At 49.2% G+C, this 19,333-nt stretch overlaps 11 protein-coding genes and 1 non-coding gene across 12 annotated transcripts; 6 read left to right on the forward strand and 6 right to left on the reverse strand.

Moving 5' to 3' along the window:
* Window positions 1-52: 52 nt before the first annotated feature.
* Window positions 53-319, forward strand: YALI1_C16275g (uncharacterized protein; the record flags this gene model as incomplete). Its single annotated transcript, XM_501730.3, has 1 exon — window positions 53-319. The coding sequence occupies one exon, from the start codon at window positions 53-55 to the stop codon at window positions 317-319; it is 267 nt and encodes an 88-aa protein (XP_501730.2).
* A 596-nt stretch (window positions 320-915) lies between these two features.
* On the forward strand, window positions 916-1,172 carry YALI1_C16283g (uncharacterized protein; the record flags this gene model as incomplete). The annotated part of the gene is made up of 2 exons (XM_068282311.1): window positions 916-920; window positions 977-1,172. The coding sequence occupies 2 exons, from the start codon at window positions 916-918 to the stop codon at window positions 1,170-1,172; spliced, it is 201 nt and encodes a 66-aa protein (XP_068138412.1).
* A 42-nt stretch (window positions 1,173-1,214) lies between these two features.
* On the reverse strand, window positions 1,215-2,042 carry YALI1_C16294g (uncharacterized protein; the record flags this gene model as incomplete). Its single annotated transcript, XM_068282312.1, has 1 exon — window positions 1,215-2,042. The coding sequence occupies one exon, from the start codon at window positions 2,040-2,042 to the stop codon at window positions 1,215-1,217; it is 828 nt and encodes a 275-aa protein (XP_068138413.1).
* Window positions 2,043-3,087: 1,045 nt separating this feature from the next.
* Window positions 3,088-5,130, forward strand: YALI1_C16305g (uncharacterized protein; the record flags this gene model as incomplete). Its single annotated transcript, XM_501732.3, has 1 exon — window positions 3,088-5,130. One exon carries the CDS (start codon window positions 3,088-3,090, stop codon window positions 5,128-5,130), a length of 2,043 nt encoding a protein of 680 aa, XP_501732.3.
* A 502-nt stretch (window positions 5,131-5,632) lies between these two features.
* YALI1_C16333g (uncharacterized protein) lies at window positions 5,633-6,276 on the reverse strand (the record flags this gene model as incomplete). Its single annotated transcript, XM_501733.3, has 2 exons — window positions 5,633-5,883; window positions 6,216-6,276. The coding sequence occupies 2 exons, from the start codon at window positions 6,274-6,276 to the stop codon at window positions 5,633-5,635; spliced, it is 312 nt and encodes a 103-aa protein (XP_501733.3).
* A 408-nt stretch (window positions 6,277-6,684) lies between these two features.
* Window positions 6,685-7,260, reverse strand: YALI1_C16347g (uncharacterized protein; the record flags this gene model as incomplete). Its single annotated transcript, XM_068282313.1, has 1 exon — window positions 6,685-7,260. The coding sequence occupies one exon, from the start codon at window positions 7,258-7,260 to the stop codon at window positions 6,685-6,687; it is 576 nt and encodes a 191-aa protein (XP_068138414.1).
* A 74-nt stretch (window positions 7,261-7,334) lies between these two features.
* Window positions 7,335-8,039, reverse strand: YALI1_C16352g (uncharacterized protein; the record flags this gene model as incomplete). Its single annotated transcript, XM_068282314.1, has 2 exons — window positions 7,335-7,812; window positions 7,858-8,039. 2 exons carry the CDS (start codon window positions 8,037-8,039, stop codon window positions 7,335-7,337), a joined length of 660 nt encoding a protein of 219 aa, XP_068138415.1.
* A 1,083-nt stretch (window positions 8,040-9,122) lies between these two features.
* On the reverse strand, window positions 9,123-10,367 carry YALI1_C16378g (uncharacterized protein; the record flags this gene model as incomplete). The annotated part of the gene is made up of 1 exon (XM_501734.3): window positions 9,123-10,367. The coding sequence occupies one exon, from the start codon at window positions 10,365-10,367 to the stop codon at window positions 9,123-9,125; it is 1,245 nt and encodes a 414-aa protein (XP_501734.3).
* A 1,696-nt stretch (window positions 10,368-12,063) lies between these two features.
* YALI1_C16395g (uncharacterized protein) lies at window positions 12,064-13,839 on the forward strand (the record flags this gene model as incomplete). Its single annotated transcript, XM_501735.3, has 1 exon — window positions 12,064-13,839. One exon carries the CDS (start codon window positions 12,064-12,066, stop codon window positions 13,837-13,839), a length of 1,776 nt encoding a protein of 591 aa, XP_501735.3.
* Window positions 13,840-14,117: 278 nt separating this feature from the next.
* YALI1_C16416r lies at window positions 14,118-14,209 on the reverse strand. The gene has a single exon. It is a non-coding gene; the product is annotated as a tRNA-Ile (tRNA).
* A 430-nt stretch (window positions 14,210-14,639) lies between these two features.
* On the forward strand, window positions 14,640-15,251 carry YALI1_C16420g (uncharacterized protein; the record flags this gene model as incomplete). Its single annotated transcript, XM_068282315.1, has 2 exons — window positions 14,640-14,722; window positions 14,765-15,251. The coding sequence occupies 2 exons, from the start codon at window positions 14,640-14,642 to the stop codon at window positions 15,249-15,251; spliced, it is 570 nt and encodes a 189-aa protein (XP_068138416.1).
* A 435-nt stretch (window positions 15,252-15,686) lies between these two features.
* YALI1_C16431g (uncharacterized protein) lies at window positions 15,687-16,556 on the forward strand (the record flags this gene model as incomplete). The annotated part of the gene is made up of 1 exon (XM_501736.3): window positions 15,687-16,556. One exon carries the CDS (start codon window positions 15,687-15,689, stop codon window positions 16,554-16,556), a length of 870 nt encoding a protein of 289 aa, XP_501736.1.
* Window positions 16,557-19,333: the final 2,777 nt, after the last annotated feature.

Genomic DNA, 19,333 nt, shown 5'->3' on the forward strand with positions numbered 1-19,333 from the left:
GACCTTCGATACCGACCGGTCTCAGCTCGGTAACCTCTACCGAGATCACTCTATGCTCACCTTCACCGGTACTCAGCACCAGGGTGCCCAGGCTATCGTTGAGAAACTTGTTGGCCTTCCCTTTGGCCAGGTCCGACACAAGATTTCTGATATTGACGCCCAGCCCGCTTCTGCTCAGGGAGGTGATGTCATTGTGCTTGTCACCGGAGAGCTGTGCGTTGATGGCGACAACCCGCTCCCTTACGCCCAGGTTTTCCACCTGATCCCTGATGGATCTTCGTACTATGTCTTCAACGACATTTTCCGACTCAACGCTTAGAGTAATGCATGCGATTGATATGAACAGAAACGTGAACGGCGTGAAACGACGTGGAACGGCGTGAAACCGTGCGCTTGAAGGAAGCAACCGACACGACAGTTCAAACAGTGTCGGTGTCATGGAACTTGTCTGCTAAGGTAAGCCAGGCTCTGTCACTAAATACACTGTGGTCATGCTGCAAGTCTGTAGTCACCTCTGTAGCGCTCGTATCCCCGATGATAGTACTTCTTTCGCCTCTCGAGCAACACGTAACACCATGTCGCAAGCAGTCTCAATTGGTATACTACTTCTGTAACTACACGTAGATTCTGTAGTTTTGACGGTTTACTCTTACTGGTGCTCACATTTATAGACGTTCCCAATCCGCCACTGAATGATTCTGACAGTCTTGTATCCAAGCTTGAGTTGGCTGGTATCGCAGTATAGCTCATGATACTACATGGTTTAATGGCATGTTGTCTTGGTACGATACTGTATCATACTGTGCTTGAGTCTCGAAAGGCGCATCGGGGGGAAGGGGTTGCCAGTCGAGGAGATCCAAGCGAACGGCTAGATCGCGGATAAAAGAGTGGTCGTCAATCGTGAGAATTGCTGGCATGCTGTGGGCATATGTTTAAGTCTATGAGCTCTACTAGATTCCCCGTGGCTACCGTGAAGAGCTTACAACACAAGTAAATGTGCAGTCTTGCCCCCATTCCACCCATTTCTCTTATGCTATCTTCAATGCTCTTCTCGAGAACCACTCGCCAGTACTTCCATACCAGCAATGGACAAAAGTAGGTCAGTGTTCTCAGAGACTCCTTCACATGTCAATCATGTAACCAATGTCCGGCGTGAGTGCTGGTACTCGTGACCAATAGATGCCTGTCTAGTGTGTGCTATGGTAAGCGACTGGCTAGCCCACATAGAACCCCACAAAACATCTGTCCAAGATATTCTCATAGTTGACCCACGCGTGAGTCTTCATGAACAAGCTCGTACCGTCTCTGCCCGCACAAACCATCAACTTTGGCACTCCTCCAGGATGAAAGTTCAGATAAGGCGTGATATTGTACACTTTGCCATTCAGTACCATCCATGCATCCTCCTTGCTGCGGTGTTCCTTTAGCATATCCTTGGTCACACGTACTGGTCCCATGGTATCGACTCCTCTGAGGTTCTTTCCCGAGTTCCGCAGCTTGGCCCAATCTAGAGGTGAGTAACCAGGCTGTAGAACCACCTTTTCACGTGCCTTGGAGGCTCCACTGGGCTGCGTGAGTCCACCTACTCCAACCGTGCCTGTACCAGGAGGAGGTACTCTGAGGGACGAAGTCGCCGGAAAACGCCCAGGGGCCGGTGTACGTGAAATGTTGGGCTGTGGAGTCGGTATAGGCCGGTTCGACGTTGGCGGAGGCAGTCTGTCTGAGCTTTTCACCGCCTGTGAGCGCTGGTGCGAATCACGCGCTGGAAACATGGTAATTTCGTCATCTGTGGGGCCTGAGATTTCAGCTTTTTTGTTATCTTGCGGCGGCGTCGGATTCGAGGGCGGGTTCATGATGTAATTACCGTGTCTATGGCTGTATCTAGGTCTTAAGAGGACGCGTATGAGTGATGTGAGATTGGGCACATGTTCGCTAGAGATGCACAATGAGTTAGTTTCAGTTAGAGTTGTCCAAGCAAGGCTGAGCATTTTCGTTGAAAAAAAAAAAAAAGAGATGGACAGATGTAGTTGGCAAAAGAGCATTATTACGTGAAAGAAGATATCTTGGTAAATCGTGTTGGGAAAAAGTCTCTACTTGTATGTCCATCAAGTTCATATACCTCTACGTTACAAACAGGTCCAACGTACGGGGTTTTGTTGTTTAGTTTCTCAGTTAAGAGATTAACTATTCTCTAACAAACAAGCCTTTTCCCAGTACACCTGTGCAAATCCTGAAGAAAAAAAAATTGAAAAAAAAATTAAAAAAAATGATCATAAAAAATTAAAAAATTAAAAAATTAAAAAAAAATTAAAAAAATACACTCTTGTCGGTAGACCAACTGGTACTGTGCCATGTTTAGTACGAGCAAGTACAATATTGTCTCTAAACGTACTTTACTGTAATTATACATAAAAAGTACCAAAAATGATAGAGATATTTTTCATGTAGACACACAGTGCTGTAACATAGCACCCAGAAATATCCATATGGTCTCCACAACATGACATATTGTTCTGGAACCTGCAGCTTCTGTACGAGGGGTTGGGTCACCTTCTTTTAAACGGATCCAGAGCCTCCTTATCCTTCCACACGGCGCCTATTCTTCCCGCCAATGGACACCCCACATTTTTAGCGATATTAACTCCCATGTCTTAGTAATAAAGCGCACTAAGAGGCTGCTGCGTTTGTTGCTGGATATTTCAAGCCGCATGAGAACGTGGTTGTATGGGCGATCACATGATGAGCGGCTTGGCCGGGGTCTGCTCGAGCGACCCGGATCCGTATTTCTTTGGTGACCGTCTCCTTTTTCCCTCAGTTTAATTTCTTTTGTTTGGCAGCCCCCAGTGCAGTTTTTGCATCCCAGTATCGCACACCTACAAACTCCACTGGTACAGGTATTACTTATACATGCATGCGCACCCTTCAACCTTGACTTGTGATCTAGCACCCGGATAAGAACACCAGCAGTCTAATTCTCCAACGGCATAGCGAGTGTTGCAATCAGCATACCACCACCGAAACACACAGTCCACACCCTTGCACATCTACTGAGCAACACCTCTGCTCAGCTTCTCAACCCGAAAACACATGCCCCCAGGGCTGACGACTTCTCATCTTCAGGACTGGCTTTCGTCTGTGTCAAACTCCTTTCTCGCCAGTTACTCGCAGCTCGACGAGGACCTTGCAGCCGTTTCTTCGTCTGTCGCCACCGTGGCCCAACCTCACTGGTGGTCCGTTCTGTACGCTCAGGTAGTGGCATTTCTACACAAACACCTTCTCCCGCAACATAGACCGTCCATATCGACTCTTATCACCACCACCGCCACCACCTCGCTCTGCATCTACATTTTTGCGCCCTCCCTGCTCCCCGATCGCATGTTTTCTGTCTTTAGCTCGCGTTCGAAACGCCCAGGACGATACACAGTTGGTCTGGTGAACCTGGCCAATGATTGCTTTGCAAACTCGAATTTGCAGGCTCTGGCCTCGCTACGATCGCTGCTGCTGTATATTGACGAGGCCATGTTAGTGGGAATCCCCCAAGAGAACCTGCTGAACAACTCGCGCAAAAACAATTATCCGGTCGATGCCAAGGGCAAGCAGTACTTGAGACTGACACGAGCACTGGGGTCCATGATCATGGAGCTTAACGAGCCCGTCAAGAACCCCAAGACTGTGTCCCCGTGGAAGTTTCTTGTTATTCTCGAACAAATCTACAACTCGCGGATCAGTCGCAACCAGCATGATGCTCACGAACTCTTGCATCTCATTCTCGAATGTCTCTCAAACGAGTACGAAGCTGCCGTGAAGGATGGTATTCTGCGACCGGGACAGCACAGCAGTGACAGAGAAAGCGTCGCCAGCAGCTCGATCCCCGAGGCAGACATTGGGACCGACTTTTTGCCTCCTGCAGCACCGACACCCCAGTCGGCAGTCACAGACCCGGAAATGCTTGCATCATTCCCATTTGAAGGATCCACCATCGACAGAATTGCCTGTTCGCGTTGTGGATACCTCCCGCCTGTACAGTCGACCAATTTTCTCGTCTTGTCTCTCATGGTTCCCCAAAAGCGACATGCCAGTCTCACAGACCTCATTGATCGCATGACCGCTCCAGAATACATCAAAGACTACGGATGTGTGTCGTGCAGACTCAAGGCGGTTTCTTCCAACCCTTCTGCATTTATTGGAACCGGGATCAATGGCTCAAAGGCCAAGTACACTCCCGAGCTGGTGGAACAGCTGAGTTCCTACTCAGCCAAGATTGATCAGCTGCCCGAGGAGCTTGAGGAGGCTCTTCCAAAGAACATCACCTCGCCTATCTCCAAATCCACACGGTTCTCAAAGCTGCCGCTCATTTTGTCTCTGCATCTGTCTCGATCCATCTACTCTGGTGACAACGCGTCTCGAAACAGTTGCAAGGTGAGCTGTCCTGAGTTCATTGACTTGTATGAGAGCAATCCCAACGTGCGGTCGCGCGAGGACTCTCCTGGAGAAGAAGGCGATGCTCTTGCCTCGGGTCTCAAATCGCTCAAGGCCAAGAAACGCGTCAAGTACCGCCTGGTGGCCATGATTCGACACAACGGTACGCACTACACGGGACATTACGAGTGCTATCGACGCAAGAACCTCACGTGGTGGAAGGGATGCATTCAGCGATACTCCAAGCGAGCTGGAGGTGATAAGAATGGTATGGAGAAGGAAGGTGGAGTGGCGGTTCCGAGAAGTGGATCTGAACCTCCAGAAATCTCTGTGGACACCACCATTCCCTCTCCATCTCTGTCTGCGTCTCAGCCGTCGCCTGTGTCAAAGGCCGCCGCTTCCACGTCATCTACCAGTTATGTCACTCATTCCAACAGTTCTAGTTATAGCGACCTCAAGGGTCTCGATACCGGCACCACTGAGAACACCTCACCCGACGAAGCCGACGAGGGTGAGGAATCGCAGCTGGTGGAGTCGTTGTACTCGACCCTGGTCTTGAATAATGGGAACTCTACTGGTGGACCAAATGTGGGCAAGTACGAATGGTGGAGAATCAGTGATGATAGTATCTGGGAATGCCATACTAAGGACGTGTTGAAGGAGGAAAGTGGTGCTTATCTGTTGTTTTATGAACAGTGCATTGAGTCCTAAGTCCTGACAGCAACAGTAACACCAAATTGCACCAAAGTGCACTGCCCATTCATCACTTAATCAGCATCAGCAAGTTCCATGGAAATGGACCGGACTATGTACTTGGAGATACTTGCTCTAAGCACATACCAATTGAGCATCCTATTCGACCGACTTTTTGTGACTTGGCTTGCTCCTAAAAGTGCTCCAAAAAAGTACAACAATTTTACTCTATCACCTGGAAACTTGCGCTGTAGTCGTACTGGTAAACTCATACACAATTTAAGACCATGCAGTGCACGTCCCTACATGTTCGATACATATTGCGTGTATGTTTTGGAACATGGCAAAGTGAGTTCCACTTTTACTTTCTCGCTACAGAACAAGTGTGTGTACCAACAGAACACTGAGTCGCCCCAGTGCTAGTTCATTAATATAAGCGAAACATAGATAAAATAATACACAAGCCCTGAGTCGGCTGATTTAAATAAACGAGTCCAGATCCTATTCGATGAGAGGGAGATTACTCCTCCTCGTCGAACTCGGCGGCGTTGGCCTTGTAGGCAGCCTTTTCGTCCTCGTATCGCTTCTTATCGGCAGTAGCCTTCTCCTCGTAAGGGACCTTCTCAGCATCAGTGAGAGTCTTCCACTTCTCACCGAGAGCCTTACCAACCTGGCCAAAGGCGATACCGGGGTTGTCGGCTCGGATGGCGTCACGGTTATCGTTGGCGAAGAACATGTAAGCGGACAGGGCACGCTTGGGGGCGTTGGGGTCTATGTTAGTAATGCAAGTGGGTGGGAAGCCGCATCGTGAAGCATTGAGCGGGACATTGGTGTCGTAACGGGTCAACGACGCGAATGACCGTGCTCAACGGCACGCGAGCACATCACACGCGACTAGACACACGGATCAACAGTGGTGTTGTGGTGACGTTGTTGCCGTGGTCATCAACACATCTGCATGGTCTGTTGTTGTCGAGACAAAAAAGTGTGGCATTGACCAAACAAACTGTCGACAGCCAACCACAACACCATTAATGTCATGTGAGGCAAGCAACAGAAGCTGTTGAAGTGGGTGATGCAGTGGCTGCATCGAGGATACTCACCCTTCTTCTTCTTTCCGGTGGTCTTTCGGGTTCGTCGGGGGGCGGAGGCGTCCTTGGGCATCTTGGGTTAGTATGTGTGAGAAGAAAAGGTGTGTGTGGGCGCGTCAGGAACTATTAGTACAGTCGCGTAAGCCTGTTTGGGAGAAAGCTTAGTTGGGATGTATGGAGCGACAGAGTTTGAGTTGCTATTGTCCATGAGTCGCTTGTGTTAAGCACCACTGCAAATATGCAAACTCAAATCCCGGTCCCAATCCTAATCCACCCACTCAAGGCGATGTCCATGTGTTTGGCTGAGCGGCCGTTGCAACCGGTCGAGCTGGACAGAGAACCTGGCGGGGCCGTTGGGAGCGTCCTGGTAGCCGATAGACCTGATGCACACACGTGTGTGGCACGTGAGATGGCGTGAATGTTGCAGTGAGTGCAAGATGGGCTCCCATGTGTAAGGACATGGGAGGCCCGAGGTTCAGAGTCAGCTTGTCGTCGAGTTGAGCGAGCCACAACATTGCCACCGTGACTGTGAGTAGATGGCAACAGCATGGACATGTGGCAGGCTCAATTGCTCACCACGATGGCCATGTGTTTCCACACCCCATATCACTGTGGGACTTGTATGGTATGAGTCGCAAACCTCGACGACAAGTCGACAACGACTCGACAGGGCGCCACCGCAGCGTGAAATGGCCAGAGGCGGGTCGAAAAGATCCCGTGAACACGTTTGCAACCGTCGCAACACGTTCCCGCGCCACAAACAGACGTGACTGTGTTCCACCACACACCGTACACTGTGGGTGGTGGTGCACGGCCCTGTTGTCTGTGGCGGTTGGAAAAGGCGTGTGTGCAAGTTGCCAGCGTGTCTGTCTCTTCCGTCCGTTGTATCCGAGTGGTCCCCCGTCGTGTCTGTGCCTCGGTGTATCCTCACCGCTCTGTGGTGCGCGGTATGTTGGGCCGCATGTTGGGAGCTTACTTTCAAATTGTTAAGAGGCGTGTAGTGTGGGTTTTTTACACTGTGTGAGGGAGGAGAAGGAGGTTTATAGCGGGCCCACATAGTACCATGCGGGTTGCCTAACAAAAATTGCGTGTGTGAGATTTGGCGTTACCCGGCGAATCTTCTTTGGTGGGTCAACGGGCCAACTTGACGGTTTGCGGTCCGATGGGAAATCCGAAAAGTGCGTTCGACTCGTCGCAATTTTTCACGACGAACCACGTCTTTTTTTTGGCCCCTCCGCCCCTCCACGTTGCTCTGCGGGCCACTCCTCTGCCTGTGGTTGGGACATGAAGCCCGGCTATTGCGGCCCAATGGAATGTTATAGTACACTTTGACCCTTGCTGCCAACAGTGCAAGGCAAAACAACAAACCCCAGAGACTAATTGAGGGATAACGGCTGAGGGAGTGAAGCAGCACAGTGGACGGAAACGACGGGAAAAGAGGGTGCAAACCGGGGTGGCTGAGACCTGTCGAGTCTCTGCGTCTTCACGGTCGGCCAACCGGAGTTTTTTTCGGCTCGTGTTGCCCGCCCCCATCCCCCCCCTTGGTGTGTTGGCGTCCCCATCACTGTCGCCCGTTTGTGCCTTCCCCCACCCACCAGCAGTTGTGCCTCTCTCTCTCTGTATTGGGCGGCACTATCACTGTTACGCTCAATACAGAGTGTGAAAGAAGGCTGTGTTGACGTTACAGCAGAACAATGCTACTGGTACCACAAGCCCAAACCGCCGTGAGGGGAATGTCGGTCGAGCATCAACAAGCCGCGGCTCGGACCAACACTTTGATACGCGCCAACCGCCCGAAAAAACGCCCTCGACACGCCCCACACAGCGCCTCTCCATCCGCCATAGTGGCTCCCACCGATCGCCACATGTGTCTCAACACTGCGCGATAAAGTTGCCCCAATCCAATGAAGACACAGTCCTCTATCAGCGTCAGTACTAAAAAAATAAAGTTGCCGCCCAAAGAGGAAGCTCTCTGCTGCCGGTGACAGGAGATGCTACTATCTCCGTAAAACAGTCACGTGGAGTCGCACCAGTGGTGGGAGGTGACAGGACGTGAGTGGAGGTGAGTGAGGTGCGAGTGGACGGTGGCAGTGGGACAGAAAGGGATACCCTAACCCGTAGGCCAACTGATCCTAGCAGACTTGGATGCATATTGAACCTACCAGGAACGATTATGATACTGACAAGTACGATGCTGACAAGCGGTGAACGATTGCCAGTACAATTCCTCGTGGTGCCGCTTCTTTTTCAATGCCTATCTGAGAGAAAGTGTCTTATGCCCGAGAGTTCAAACTAATAGTTGCTATATTGGTACCGATACCTTGTGTTTATGTTATGTTCCCTAGCCAATAAAGGTCAAGACAACGTAAGGGCCTTCAAGCCGTGTGCTGAGACAGAATGGGTGAATGAAAAACACGATCGGTGAGATCACAGCTGGAGTGCTATGAACAGTGCCGTCACCCTACGTAGAGCCATGATGCTGGTCTGGAATGGTTAGCTTGTGCATGTACACACTCCCTCGAACAACGCGTGAACCAGCATGTACTTGTCCTGTAGACGACCATTCAACCATAGCTTTCATGTCCGTTAAACCATTTTCAGATCCATTAACCATCTTCCAGATCCATTAACCATCTTCCAGATCCATTAACCATCTTCCGGGCCCATCAACCCACTTCCATGTCCCCTCATATCCACCAGACCGTTGTGTCGTGCACAATCAATGCCGCCATTCAGGAACGATTTCTTCAGTGCTCAGTTTGTAGAACAACATCCCCAAACCCCCAACAAAGAACCCCGTAGTATCACCCATTGACCCGTGGCACTCTCCCAGATGTCCTGCTGCTCACCATCAAGTAACTATCAAACACCATATTATTCTAAATACACTATCTAAGCACTGCTAACATCAACGCACGCTTAGGCATGGACGTTGCCAGAGTTGTAACCGTCTCGAGAAAATCGCCAGTTGGAATCTCGCACAAACAGACCCTCCTCGCCGAGCTGCTCAAGGAGACCCCGGTAAACAGCATCGGTGGTAGGGTCCTCCTTGGAAGAGATGGCCTCGGTGAACCACTTTCGCTGCCAAGACTCGCCCTTCTCCTTCTCCTCGGCACGCAGATCTCTTTGTGCCTGCTCAATCTTGCTCTTTTCCGTGTGGATCTTATCGTAGTCACCCTCCTTGATAGCCTCTCGAACGGGAGCCCATGCCCTCTGCGTCTCAAGAGGATCCTGAGCCTCGATAGGCTTGACAGTGAGCTTCTGCTGGTCAGTGGCCATGGAGTCAAAGAAGGGGACACCCTGGTCTCCCTTCTCCTTGCCGTCGCCCTTGTACAGCGAAGACTTACCGCTCCACTGGCCCTTGACGGTGTTGATAACAGCACCATCCTTCATCACCTTGGCCTTGAAAGTGTTCTTCTTGCCGGAGAAGTAACCCTTTCCGGAGTAGCTGAGATCAATCTTGTATCCGTCGGAGGACTGAATAAACGAGTGGCCCTCCAGTTCGACGTAAGGGGACGCGTAGATGATACCCTCAATGTGCAGAGCAGGGAGGGTTACCAGGTACGAAACGTCCTGGTTCTTAAGATGCAGCAGAGTGTGGCCAAACTGCTTGACACCGATAGTGGTGGCGGAAATCGAGGTCTTGAATCCAAAGTAACCCTCAGCGGTCACTCCCTTGTTGTCGTTGAAAATACCAAAGGCAGAGATGGGGGGATGGTGAGACACCTGCTCGGCAGCAAGAACGGAGAAGTCCTCGCCCTCGCCGACGCTCCACTTGCCTGTAAATAGCTCACCGAGGAAGGGGTTGAGAGGCTTCTTCTCGGTTCCCATGCTCTCGTTTCGGGAGCAGTACTGGCCTCGCAGCGTGGAAATGAACCATCTCAGCACTCGCAGAATTCGCTCCTCGCCGCTGATTCCGTCATCAGCAGCGTCCAGGAACAGCTGCTGGCTTTGTGCCCAGTACTGGGTGTACTCAACCAAAGAAATGGGAGCCAGAATGAAGGGAGGGGCGGTGACAGAGGCAATGTCACCTCCGGAGGACGCCAGTCCCGTCATGAACGAGGTGAACGCGCTCAATTGTGACTTGCTGGCCTTGTTGGAACTCATTTCGTGTGTGTCGTGGTGGGGTGAGAGTGATGAAGTGGCTGTTGTACAAACAAACATATGCTGCCCTTGCCCTGGCTATGCAAAGCCAATTTTCTTGTTGGGACAAAAGAGAACAATGTCAACTAAAGCTAAGTAAATGGGCGTTGCAAACAGCAACGTTGAAACGGGGGTATCCACAGGGGTTGAAGGGTGCTCCGAGTATTGTGAATAAGTTATTGTCCGTTTCTCATTGTACATTCATTTTTTTCAAACTTCTCATCACGTGAATCACGCCCTTTATTGCTACCATACCATGCATGCTATATGCTCCGATGCCCTTTACAAAGTGGGGCTGATGGGGAGATAAGTGACAAAAAGACAGGTAATCGGGTGCTCGGTTGTTACTGATTAGATTAACACACATAAAACCCGCCTTTTCCGCCGCTAAATGTTCCAAATGAGCAGATGTTGCCTCTTGTGAGCTCTACTTGGATTTACTTGGCAAGTCCAAACTCCCAACTATCTCCAACTACAAGGGACCCAGTACCCAACGCTAAATCCGAACGCTAAAATTCGGGGGTTGGGAGTCATATACCTCTTTCGGGATGGGGGTTAATCTCAGAGAAAATGATGTTACACTGGCTGGAATGAGACGTGGTTCGGCTCCGTGGTGGTCCCAGATGCCAACTACACTACGGGCGTTCTTCTTTCCCCAAGTGATCACGTGATTCGGATTTATCGCGCATCCAGCGGTTCGGCCACAGTAACTTTTCTGATCTGCTTTTTTTATCCGTTTGTGGCAAAAAACATGATGAGCCAACACACGTTGAGCGAGCCGAGTCACGTCAGCCAGCCGTTGTTACCACTAATTCAGCCGGGAAACTTTTATCCGATATTAGATGAGATTTCGCTAAGCTGAAAGTTCCGTTAGCTGAGTTTTTTTCGAGTTTTTTTCGAGTCTTTCGAGTCATTTTCGAGTTCCTCGAGTTTTTTCGAGTTTTTTCGAGTTTTTTTCCTCGCTATAAACACGACTGGTCATATATCATTAATTTTTCCATATTTTAATTTTATATTTTCATTTTATTTATTTTTATATATTAATTATTTAATTTTATAATTTCGTCAAGGACAGTTTTTGTCAGAGAAAAAAAAAAAGTGAAGCCCGCTTCTGCATATTAAACCCGTGGTTCTATTGGCGACGCCTTATCAGAGAAACAAAAATAACTTAACGCCGTGAAATTGAACCGACTTGTGAAAAATGAACCAAATCCCCGTCCAGAATGGATCATCGATGGTGCAGTAGAGTGAGACAATGAGCGGGAAGTGCAATGATAGTGAAGCGAGACCGTTGGACTCTGGGTGTACGAGGGGTAATTAGCTACAAGTGCTCGTATTGTAGTGATTGACGGTTACTTGGTAACTATAACGTGTGTTGTGCTCAAGGGGGGAGGTCATTTTAATGCAATTCCATGTATATGAGAGTATATATTAAGATTTTTGTTGCGGAAATACATGCTCTGTCTTAGCTCTGACATATATATCCACTTATTCGTGTTCTTCTCTTCGTACTCTGCCAAGATGGCAGGATCGTATTACTAAGCCAACTCTGTGATGAGAGCATGTGCAGATTAGACTGTGTATTGTTGAATTTGGTTCGACCCTGTGATCGAGTCTTCTTGTCTCGTCGCTTCATACTCCATATTTCTTCTGTGTACCGCTCCTCTGGCCTCTGCTCCCAGATCCTCTCATCTTCGCACCTCCAACTCTATCATGCATGAACATCACCATTTTTGGTTGGCTTCTCATTTCATTTTCAAGTCCCGATCTCCCACAGCACAACAGCATGACTTCGATAACGGCGCTGCTACCAGCTCCGCGGTACCCGACTCCGGGGCCGAAAATGTCCATTTTCACGACAAACGCCGTGTCGATGGCCAAAAACGACTCTGTCCCGAAATACGGCTCCCGAACCGACTGGAAACCCACATCCCAGGCCGACTTCAACGATGGGGGAGCCTATCCGGAAATTCACATTGCCCAGTACCCCCGAAACATGGGCAAGCCCGGCTCCGTGTCTTCCAACGCGATTACTCTCAAGATGGATGCCTCTGGGTCTGCTGACTACTCGTTAATTGCTACCCAGGGCCATGCTGCTGATCGACATGTTCAGACGTCGTACGACTCGCTGATTCCTCTGAGAGAGCGGATCGACGCCGGAACTGTGTCGCTTGAGAAACCAGGTGAAGAGGCAGAGCAATCGACAGCCCTGGCTACTCAGGCAGCCTTCGATAAACGTTTGGCCGCCAACGACAAGTCTGGCACCAAAAACAAGTCTGATCCTCAGTACATTCGATACACAGCCAACAGCATGATGGGAACTGAGGGTGGCGAATCACAGAAGATCATCAAGATGGTTGATCTCCCCCAGGATCCCCTTGAGCCACCCAAGTTCAAGCATACCAAGGTTCCAGGTCGTCCTGCGTCGCCTCCTGCTCCCATCTTGCGCTCTCCTCCACGGAAACTCACTGCACAGGACCAGAAGGATTGGGCTATCCCATCGACTGTATCAAACTGGAAGAATCAAAAGGGCTTTACTATTTCATTGGACAAGCGTATGGCTGCCGATGGACGTGGCTTGGAGGATGTCAAGGTCAACGAAAACTTTGCAAAGTTCAGCGAGGTGCTGAACCAGAACGAAAAAACTATGCGGGATGATATTGGCAAGCGACGAGAGATGCAACAGCGGGTGGCGGAACGACAGGCCCAGGAGCAGGAGGAAAAACTTCGAGAGCTAGCACGTAGGGCTCGACAAGAAAGAGAGGTGGGCGATGAGAGCAAGGGTAAGGAGAAAGAGGCAGATGGAGAAGATGACAGAGGCAGATCCAGAGAGAGACTGCGCTCTGTGTCAAGAGATGGTGATTCTGATAGATCTCTATCGCGGTCATTGTCTGCGTCTGATCGATCATACTCTAGATCGCGGTCTCCTTACGAGTCTAGGTCCAGAGGTAGATCGTACTCTCGGTCAAGATCTCCCGAGTCGCGTTTCAGAGGCAGATCAGATTCTCGATCTAGATCTCCTGGGTACGAACTGGAACGAGCAGCCAAGAAGAGAAAGACGGAGCGCCTGGAACGAAAGAGGGAGGCCGAGCGGGACCTGCGACTATCCAAAATGGGCACCCAGCAGAAAATCAAGCAGCTCGCCAAGGAGAACAGCCGAGATATTTCAGAGCGGGTGGCCTTGGGCGCAGCTCAACCTCAAAAACTGGCAGGAGAGGCCCAATTCGACTCCAGACTATTCTCCAAGAGTGGATCTCTTCAGCGTGGTTTCAACGAAGACCAATACTACGACAAGTCTCTATTTTCAGCTCAGGAGGCTGTTCAGTCTATTTACAGACCCAGTGCTAGTGGAGACAGTGTGGCGGAAGATACCATTGATCGACTCGAGACCGAGAAGCGATTCGATGTTCTGGGCAAAGCTGGAAAGGGATTCGAGGGTGCTGATGGTGAAGAACGTGATGGTCCCGTTCGGTTCGTCAGAGATGAGGAGTGATCCTTATGCCCTATGGCTGTTGAATTGTTCCGCATTTGGACCTACAAAACGACTGTCCGGACCTAGTGGTTAGTCCGGCAGCGTCTCTACGTCTATGGCATTTGCTTGTATACCACATGCCATGTAATTTATAAATTATTTGATGTAATATCGAGTCTAGATATTGTGCGTGTTTCCGTACAGTATGTTTCGCCATCCAAAAAAAACGATCATCTTTGCGCAACCGCTTTTAAGAAAGAAAGAAAAAATGTTAAAAAAAGAAAGAAATTCAACAAAAATGGTCCCTAGCAGGATCGAACTGCTGATCTTCGCGTTGCAAAGCTGCTATTTCTTATTAGCACGACGCCTTAACCAACTGGGCCAAGGGACCGATTTTTGAGGTTTAAAAAAAGGTTGATCGTGCGCTCTAAATAATGGATCACGTGACTCTCAAAACCTTAAAATAAGGGGAAAATGTTAATTTGACATGTGATTGTTTATGGCGGATAAACGGATTAATATCGGCCTCGCATGTGAAAGGATGGAATGTGACGTTCATGGCAGTTCGAAACACGTCATGCGTGTGCGTAAATCCCACTTTGATTCATGGCAGTATGTGTTCCTCGTTGACCACAGCTTGTGTTTCTTGACGCACTCGTTTGTGACCATTGAGATGATAACGGTACATACCGTACTCGTAGGATTGGCCCTGATAATCACGTTGGATAATCGGCTTGGGACTCTGATTCGCGTGTCCGTGAAGAAGATCATATAATACGATGCAACCTTGGGTGATGTTAAATCTATCTTTAGTCTTGTTCATGTCGTGGAAGCGATCGGACAACTATGGCCAGTGGTTGAGTGTTAGGTGTCAGCGGTCAGCAGTATGGACGAGTGCATACCAGTATGGACGAGTGCATACCAGTATGGACGAATAGGGGGCGAGTTGTGCACATATTCAATATAAATACAGATGGCACTGTAGATGTCTATTCGTCATCTCTCACCATGAAACTAAACATCATCACTGTGCTTCTCTTTGCGGTAGGAACCACGGCAACCGTGGATCTTCCTCCGTTGCCTCCTCTGATTGTATCGCTGTTGCTGGATATGATTGGCGCCAAGCAGATGAATCACACGGTGGCAATGTCTCAGTCGACAACTGCTCCTGTTGCCACTACAAGTACCTTTTCTACGTCCACTCTGCCTGCATCCACATCAACTTAGCTGCAGGGGCAATGCTGAGGTTGAGCGATTGCCTTCTCTCTCGATGTAGAGATGCTACGAGCAGCTCGAGAGGACCGGAGGACATAGGGACCATCTTCTCGGTGACCGCGTTTGAGGAAAAAAATTCCATAATACATGCTCGTTTTCCACGGATTAAATCTGATTCTGTCACTTTCACATCTCCATTAGAGTTTTACAAAGGGTAAAAACTTGCAGCCGGCTACCCGTTGAAGCTGATTGTTGAGCATGTGAATGCGAGGATCTTCACTAAAGTCCATCTGGACGCACGGAAGACGGGCTGAGATGGGACCGAGAGGGGACCGAAGTATCAGTATTGCGGCCATTTGGCGGGTCGTACGCCATCAGCATCTGACCGGTCAAAGTGGCAAAACGCACCCCATACCCCTCATGACGGGCTAAAAACGAAACGGCTTGTCTGGGCTAAAAAAACAACAGTCTCTTGTGCAGACCCTGTTGTCACATGCGATGATCTTTGCCTTGTTGAGCTACTCCATCTACCGATTCTGGTAAACTTAGATGGCCTTTAGACCTTTGCACAACCAAATATATATATAGATGGATAGAGGCACTGAGATGGAAAGAAAAACTACTCTTCTTACAGTACACACAAAAACATCAAGATGAACACTTTGCCCCCCGAACTGTGGCACATGGTCTTTGGCCACCTCGATGGCCCCGACGTCTGCCGCCTACACACAATCAAGCCCTTCCACGAGCTGCTGGAAACCTCGTCCGACTGTTTGTGGAGCCCTCTCGTCGACGAAATCGCCCACTACCCTTCGACCCTGCACACCCACAAGTCCGCCAAGGCTGCTCTGATGAACCTCGCCAGCAATAAGGAGTACACTGCGTCGTCCAAGGCAGTGTCGCTTCTAGAAACCACCTCATCCATCCCGTTTGACGACTCGGATATGTCTCTGGAGGACCTCAAGGCCGACTGTGGCTACTCCCACTCGTGTCTCAATGGGGACACCGTCTACATGTTGTTTTCCGAGATTGGACCGGCCGTGCGGATCTTCAAACACAGCGCTGATGGCACCAAAACCACCGTGGACGTGCCCCATGTGTTCGAGAAGGACTTGCTGGTCAAGGACGAGGACCCTTGCGAAGAGCTGGACCGACAATACGAAATGGAGTGTCTCGGTCACAACTCGGAGCTTACCTTTGTTCGACAAAAGTATTTTATCAGCGGACAAACCAACCACTACTATGTGGACTGGACACAAGGACAGCTACGACGGCTGGATCTTCAGAGAAACGACAAGTCCGAGCTCGATCTGGCCACCTACATGCAGTGCAGCAATGGTCAGTTGTTTGTCTTGGACGGACATACTCTCCGAAACACAAATACCAACTCGCTTGTTCCTGTTGAGTTCGACACTCGGGCCGGACAGCCCGAATTCGCTCACTCCACCTCGAGATACCTGGTGATCCGCCAGAGCGATAGACTTTTCCACGTGGATACGGTCCAGAGAACAGTGAGCTGTTAAACGTGTTGTATATAGAGCGGGATTCCGCAATTATTTATTTAGATTAATGACTGATGATTTATGATTTGATTGGATTGAGACATTTGGTGGTGGGTCAACGGATAAATAGAGATAAGGAGAACACGGGGTCTTATTGTGGGGATCGCGCGGAACAATGGATTATCCGTGCCGTCTAACTCCATCTTCACGCTACACCAGCGCCCTGTTGCTATGCCAAATTCTGATGATCCCGTCAATCAACCGTGAGCTATATCACGGCTATCTCTTGTTGAGCAAAGTTAATCGACTTTTGCAGGGGTGTGTTGGGTAGATGTACTGTGCAATTGCGGCGTTTCATCTTTGTGGTGTACACAGCAGTATCACTGCTCCTGTAGTCTCTGGCCTTTCTGATAAAAGTATGTCTCAGCCAGCAGTCCAAAACTGAGACGTAATCCAGAAGACGTGAGCTTTAGGCGGGGTCGGGCGTTATGGGTAATAGTGAGTTGGGACTGTTGCGGACAATGTTGCGGACAATGGCACAGCTCAAGGTGTACTTGTAGGTAATCATCGTGTCGTGGTTTGTTGGTTAGTGTTACAGAGACAGCAATTGGTTTTCTCATATATTTTTCGTCTCTTTTGATTCAATCTTTCTTCTTCCGTTCCCATATGATACAAGTATGCAGTACATGCAGTTATTTTTCACGAACATGACCTTTCAGGTCTTGTACAAAAAAAGAGAACTATCCATGATGCAAGCATATCACTCCCCATCCCTGGTTTATTTGTTGGTTTCTCATCTGATTTTATTGTCTCCATGCGCTATATATTCACTCTCCCATCACCATTATTGTATTATTGCACGCCTGTTTTTAGGTTGAAACGAGTATGGGCCGCGATGCACATTCCGCCACTAGAATGTGCCAGTATGCAACACAGTGGTGGAAGGTATAGACCCATTTCGACGTTGGTGTGACAACATACGAGCGTCGACTACAAGCGGACGATTCACGGATGTTTACAGCACTTTTACAAGTACTTTTACAAGTACTTCTAAAAGTAGTTGAAGGAGAGTTTTACTTCCCGCTGCGATTATGCATTTAAATTATAAGCGATAATATGCATGTAAAATGATCCATCTATATTTGAGCTGCTACCTACTGTACAGTACATTGTAGGTCCTGGGCGACTCAGGAAGAAGCAGAGAGGAGTCCAAGATTGACCCTAAGCGCCGAAGAAACTCAACACAGTGATCTACCCATGGCACGGTACGGCTTCTCCGACACATGATACACACGCACTGGCGACTTGGTGTGTCAATTGAAAATACTCAAGAGCAATAAAAATGTTCCCTCGGGGAGAAAACAAGAGTACATACTGCTCAAGTTACAGTAATCGACAGGTTTGGAGTGAGGATCCAGTACGTGTAGTTTGGCGAGGATAATGATGCCTGCGACACCTACAATTCCATTCACAAGTGGAACTCTACAAGTACACAAGCCTTTGCAGACAGGTCAAGAGGACAAGAAGTCCGATGAAGAACATCTGCAAGTAGGAGAGGGCCGACTAGTCTTAATATTCCTACTTGTGGGGAGGAACTTACGCCGGCACGAGACACAAGTGACAACTGGCTGCCGCGGGTCTTCGAGAGATCCTTTCCTGACAATATGACCGACCTTGGGAAGAACAGGCTGGTACGAACTCTGAACAACAGGAGTATTGTGAATTGCATTGGCAGACGTGTTGATATATCTCTAGCTTAAACCCATGAATGGTGCCATCATACAGTGTGCTCCATTCGAGTTAGGTACAGTACATTGTACTGAACTGCAAGTGGCCCTCGACATTGAACCTGGGGCAGAGTGGATGTAGACACAGAGTGGTGATCACCGACCTGGGGAGTGTCTTCTTAGTGACCGCGAACTGATTGAGAGTCTGATGTCCAAATAAGACCACATCGATTGGGCTGCCTCATCCGAAAGGTCTGATTGATGCTGGAGGGATACACCGGGCCGCATCGCTGAACAGTTTGTTCTCAGAAGTTTGTCATTGAATGATATACGACTAGTTGCTGATAACGCAGCATTTCGACGCTAATTTCAAGGAGTCGTCTCGTTAGGATAGCCAAGATTGCGTTGACACCGGCCAGTGAGCTACAGTGAGAAGGGCCAGTGTATGGGGCACATGGCCAATATTTTGGCCACTGGGTTAAGCTGGAGTTGTCTCTTAGAGATGAAAGCAGCCCAGGCAGGAAACAGCTCGATTGAGCTCGAACCTGCTTTCTGGTCGCATGCTTCCCAGAACACGACGAGCAAACAAGTGCAATCTCAAACATTGCAGTGATGGATATTTTCAACACTACCCTGAACCTGACAGATCCCGAGATCACAATCGCAAGATATTCTCCCTTCCACTCGAGGGAGAGATCCCTGAAGGTAACCAATCTCTTTGACAGCAGACCTGACCATGGCTTGACTTGATTTAAGCAACCCCAGTGACCTATGAATCGACAAAGGAACATGCTTGTCTACTCCTCACTCCAAAGATAGCGAATATATGGGGGAGACACAGTTTATATAGTATTTGTTGGCGACAAAAAGCAATACAGTTGACTTGAGATGTTGCAATTCATCTACTACTTTATTTGTAGCAGTCAACGACCCCAGATATTATTTCATTGGACTCTTGAAGTCCGAGTTTGGTAGCAACCGAAGATATCATGCACACATGCACATTATCTCGCACTATCCAGGCTACTGTACGCAAACCGTTCCGAGAGACTACATACAATAACTGTTGTC

This window comes from Yarrowia lipolytica, chromosome 1C (assembly GCF_001761485.1).
Source record: "Yarrowia lipolytica chromosome 1C, complete sequence".
NCBI classification, from domain to species: Eukaryota; Fungi; Ascomycota; class Dipodascomycetes; order Dipodascales; genus Yarrowia; species Yarrowia lipolytica.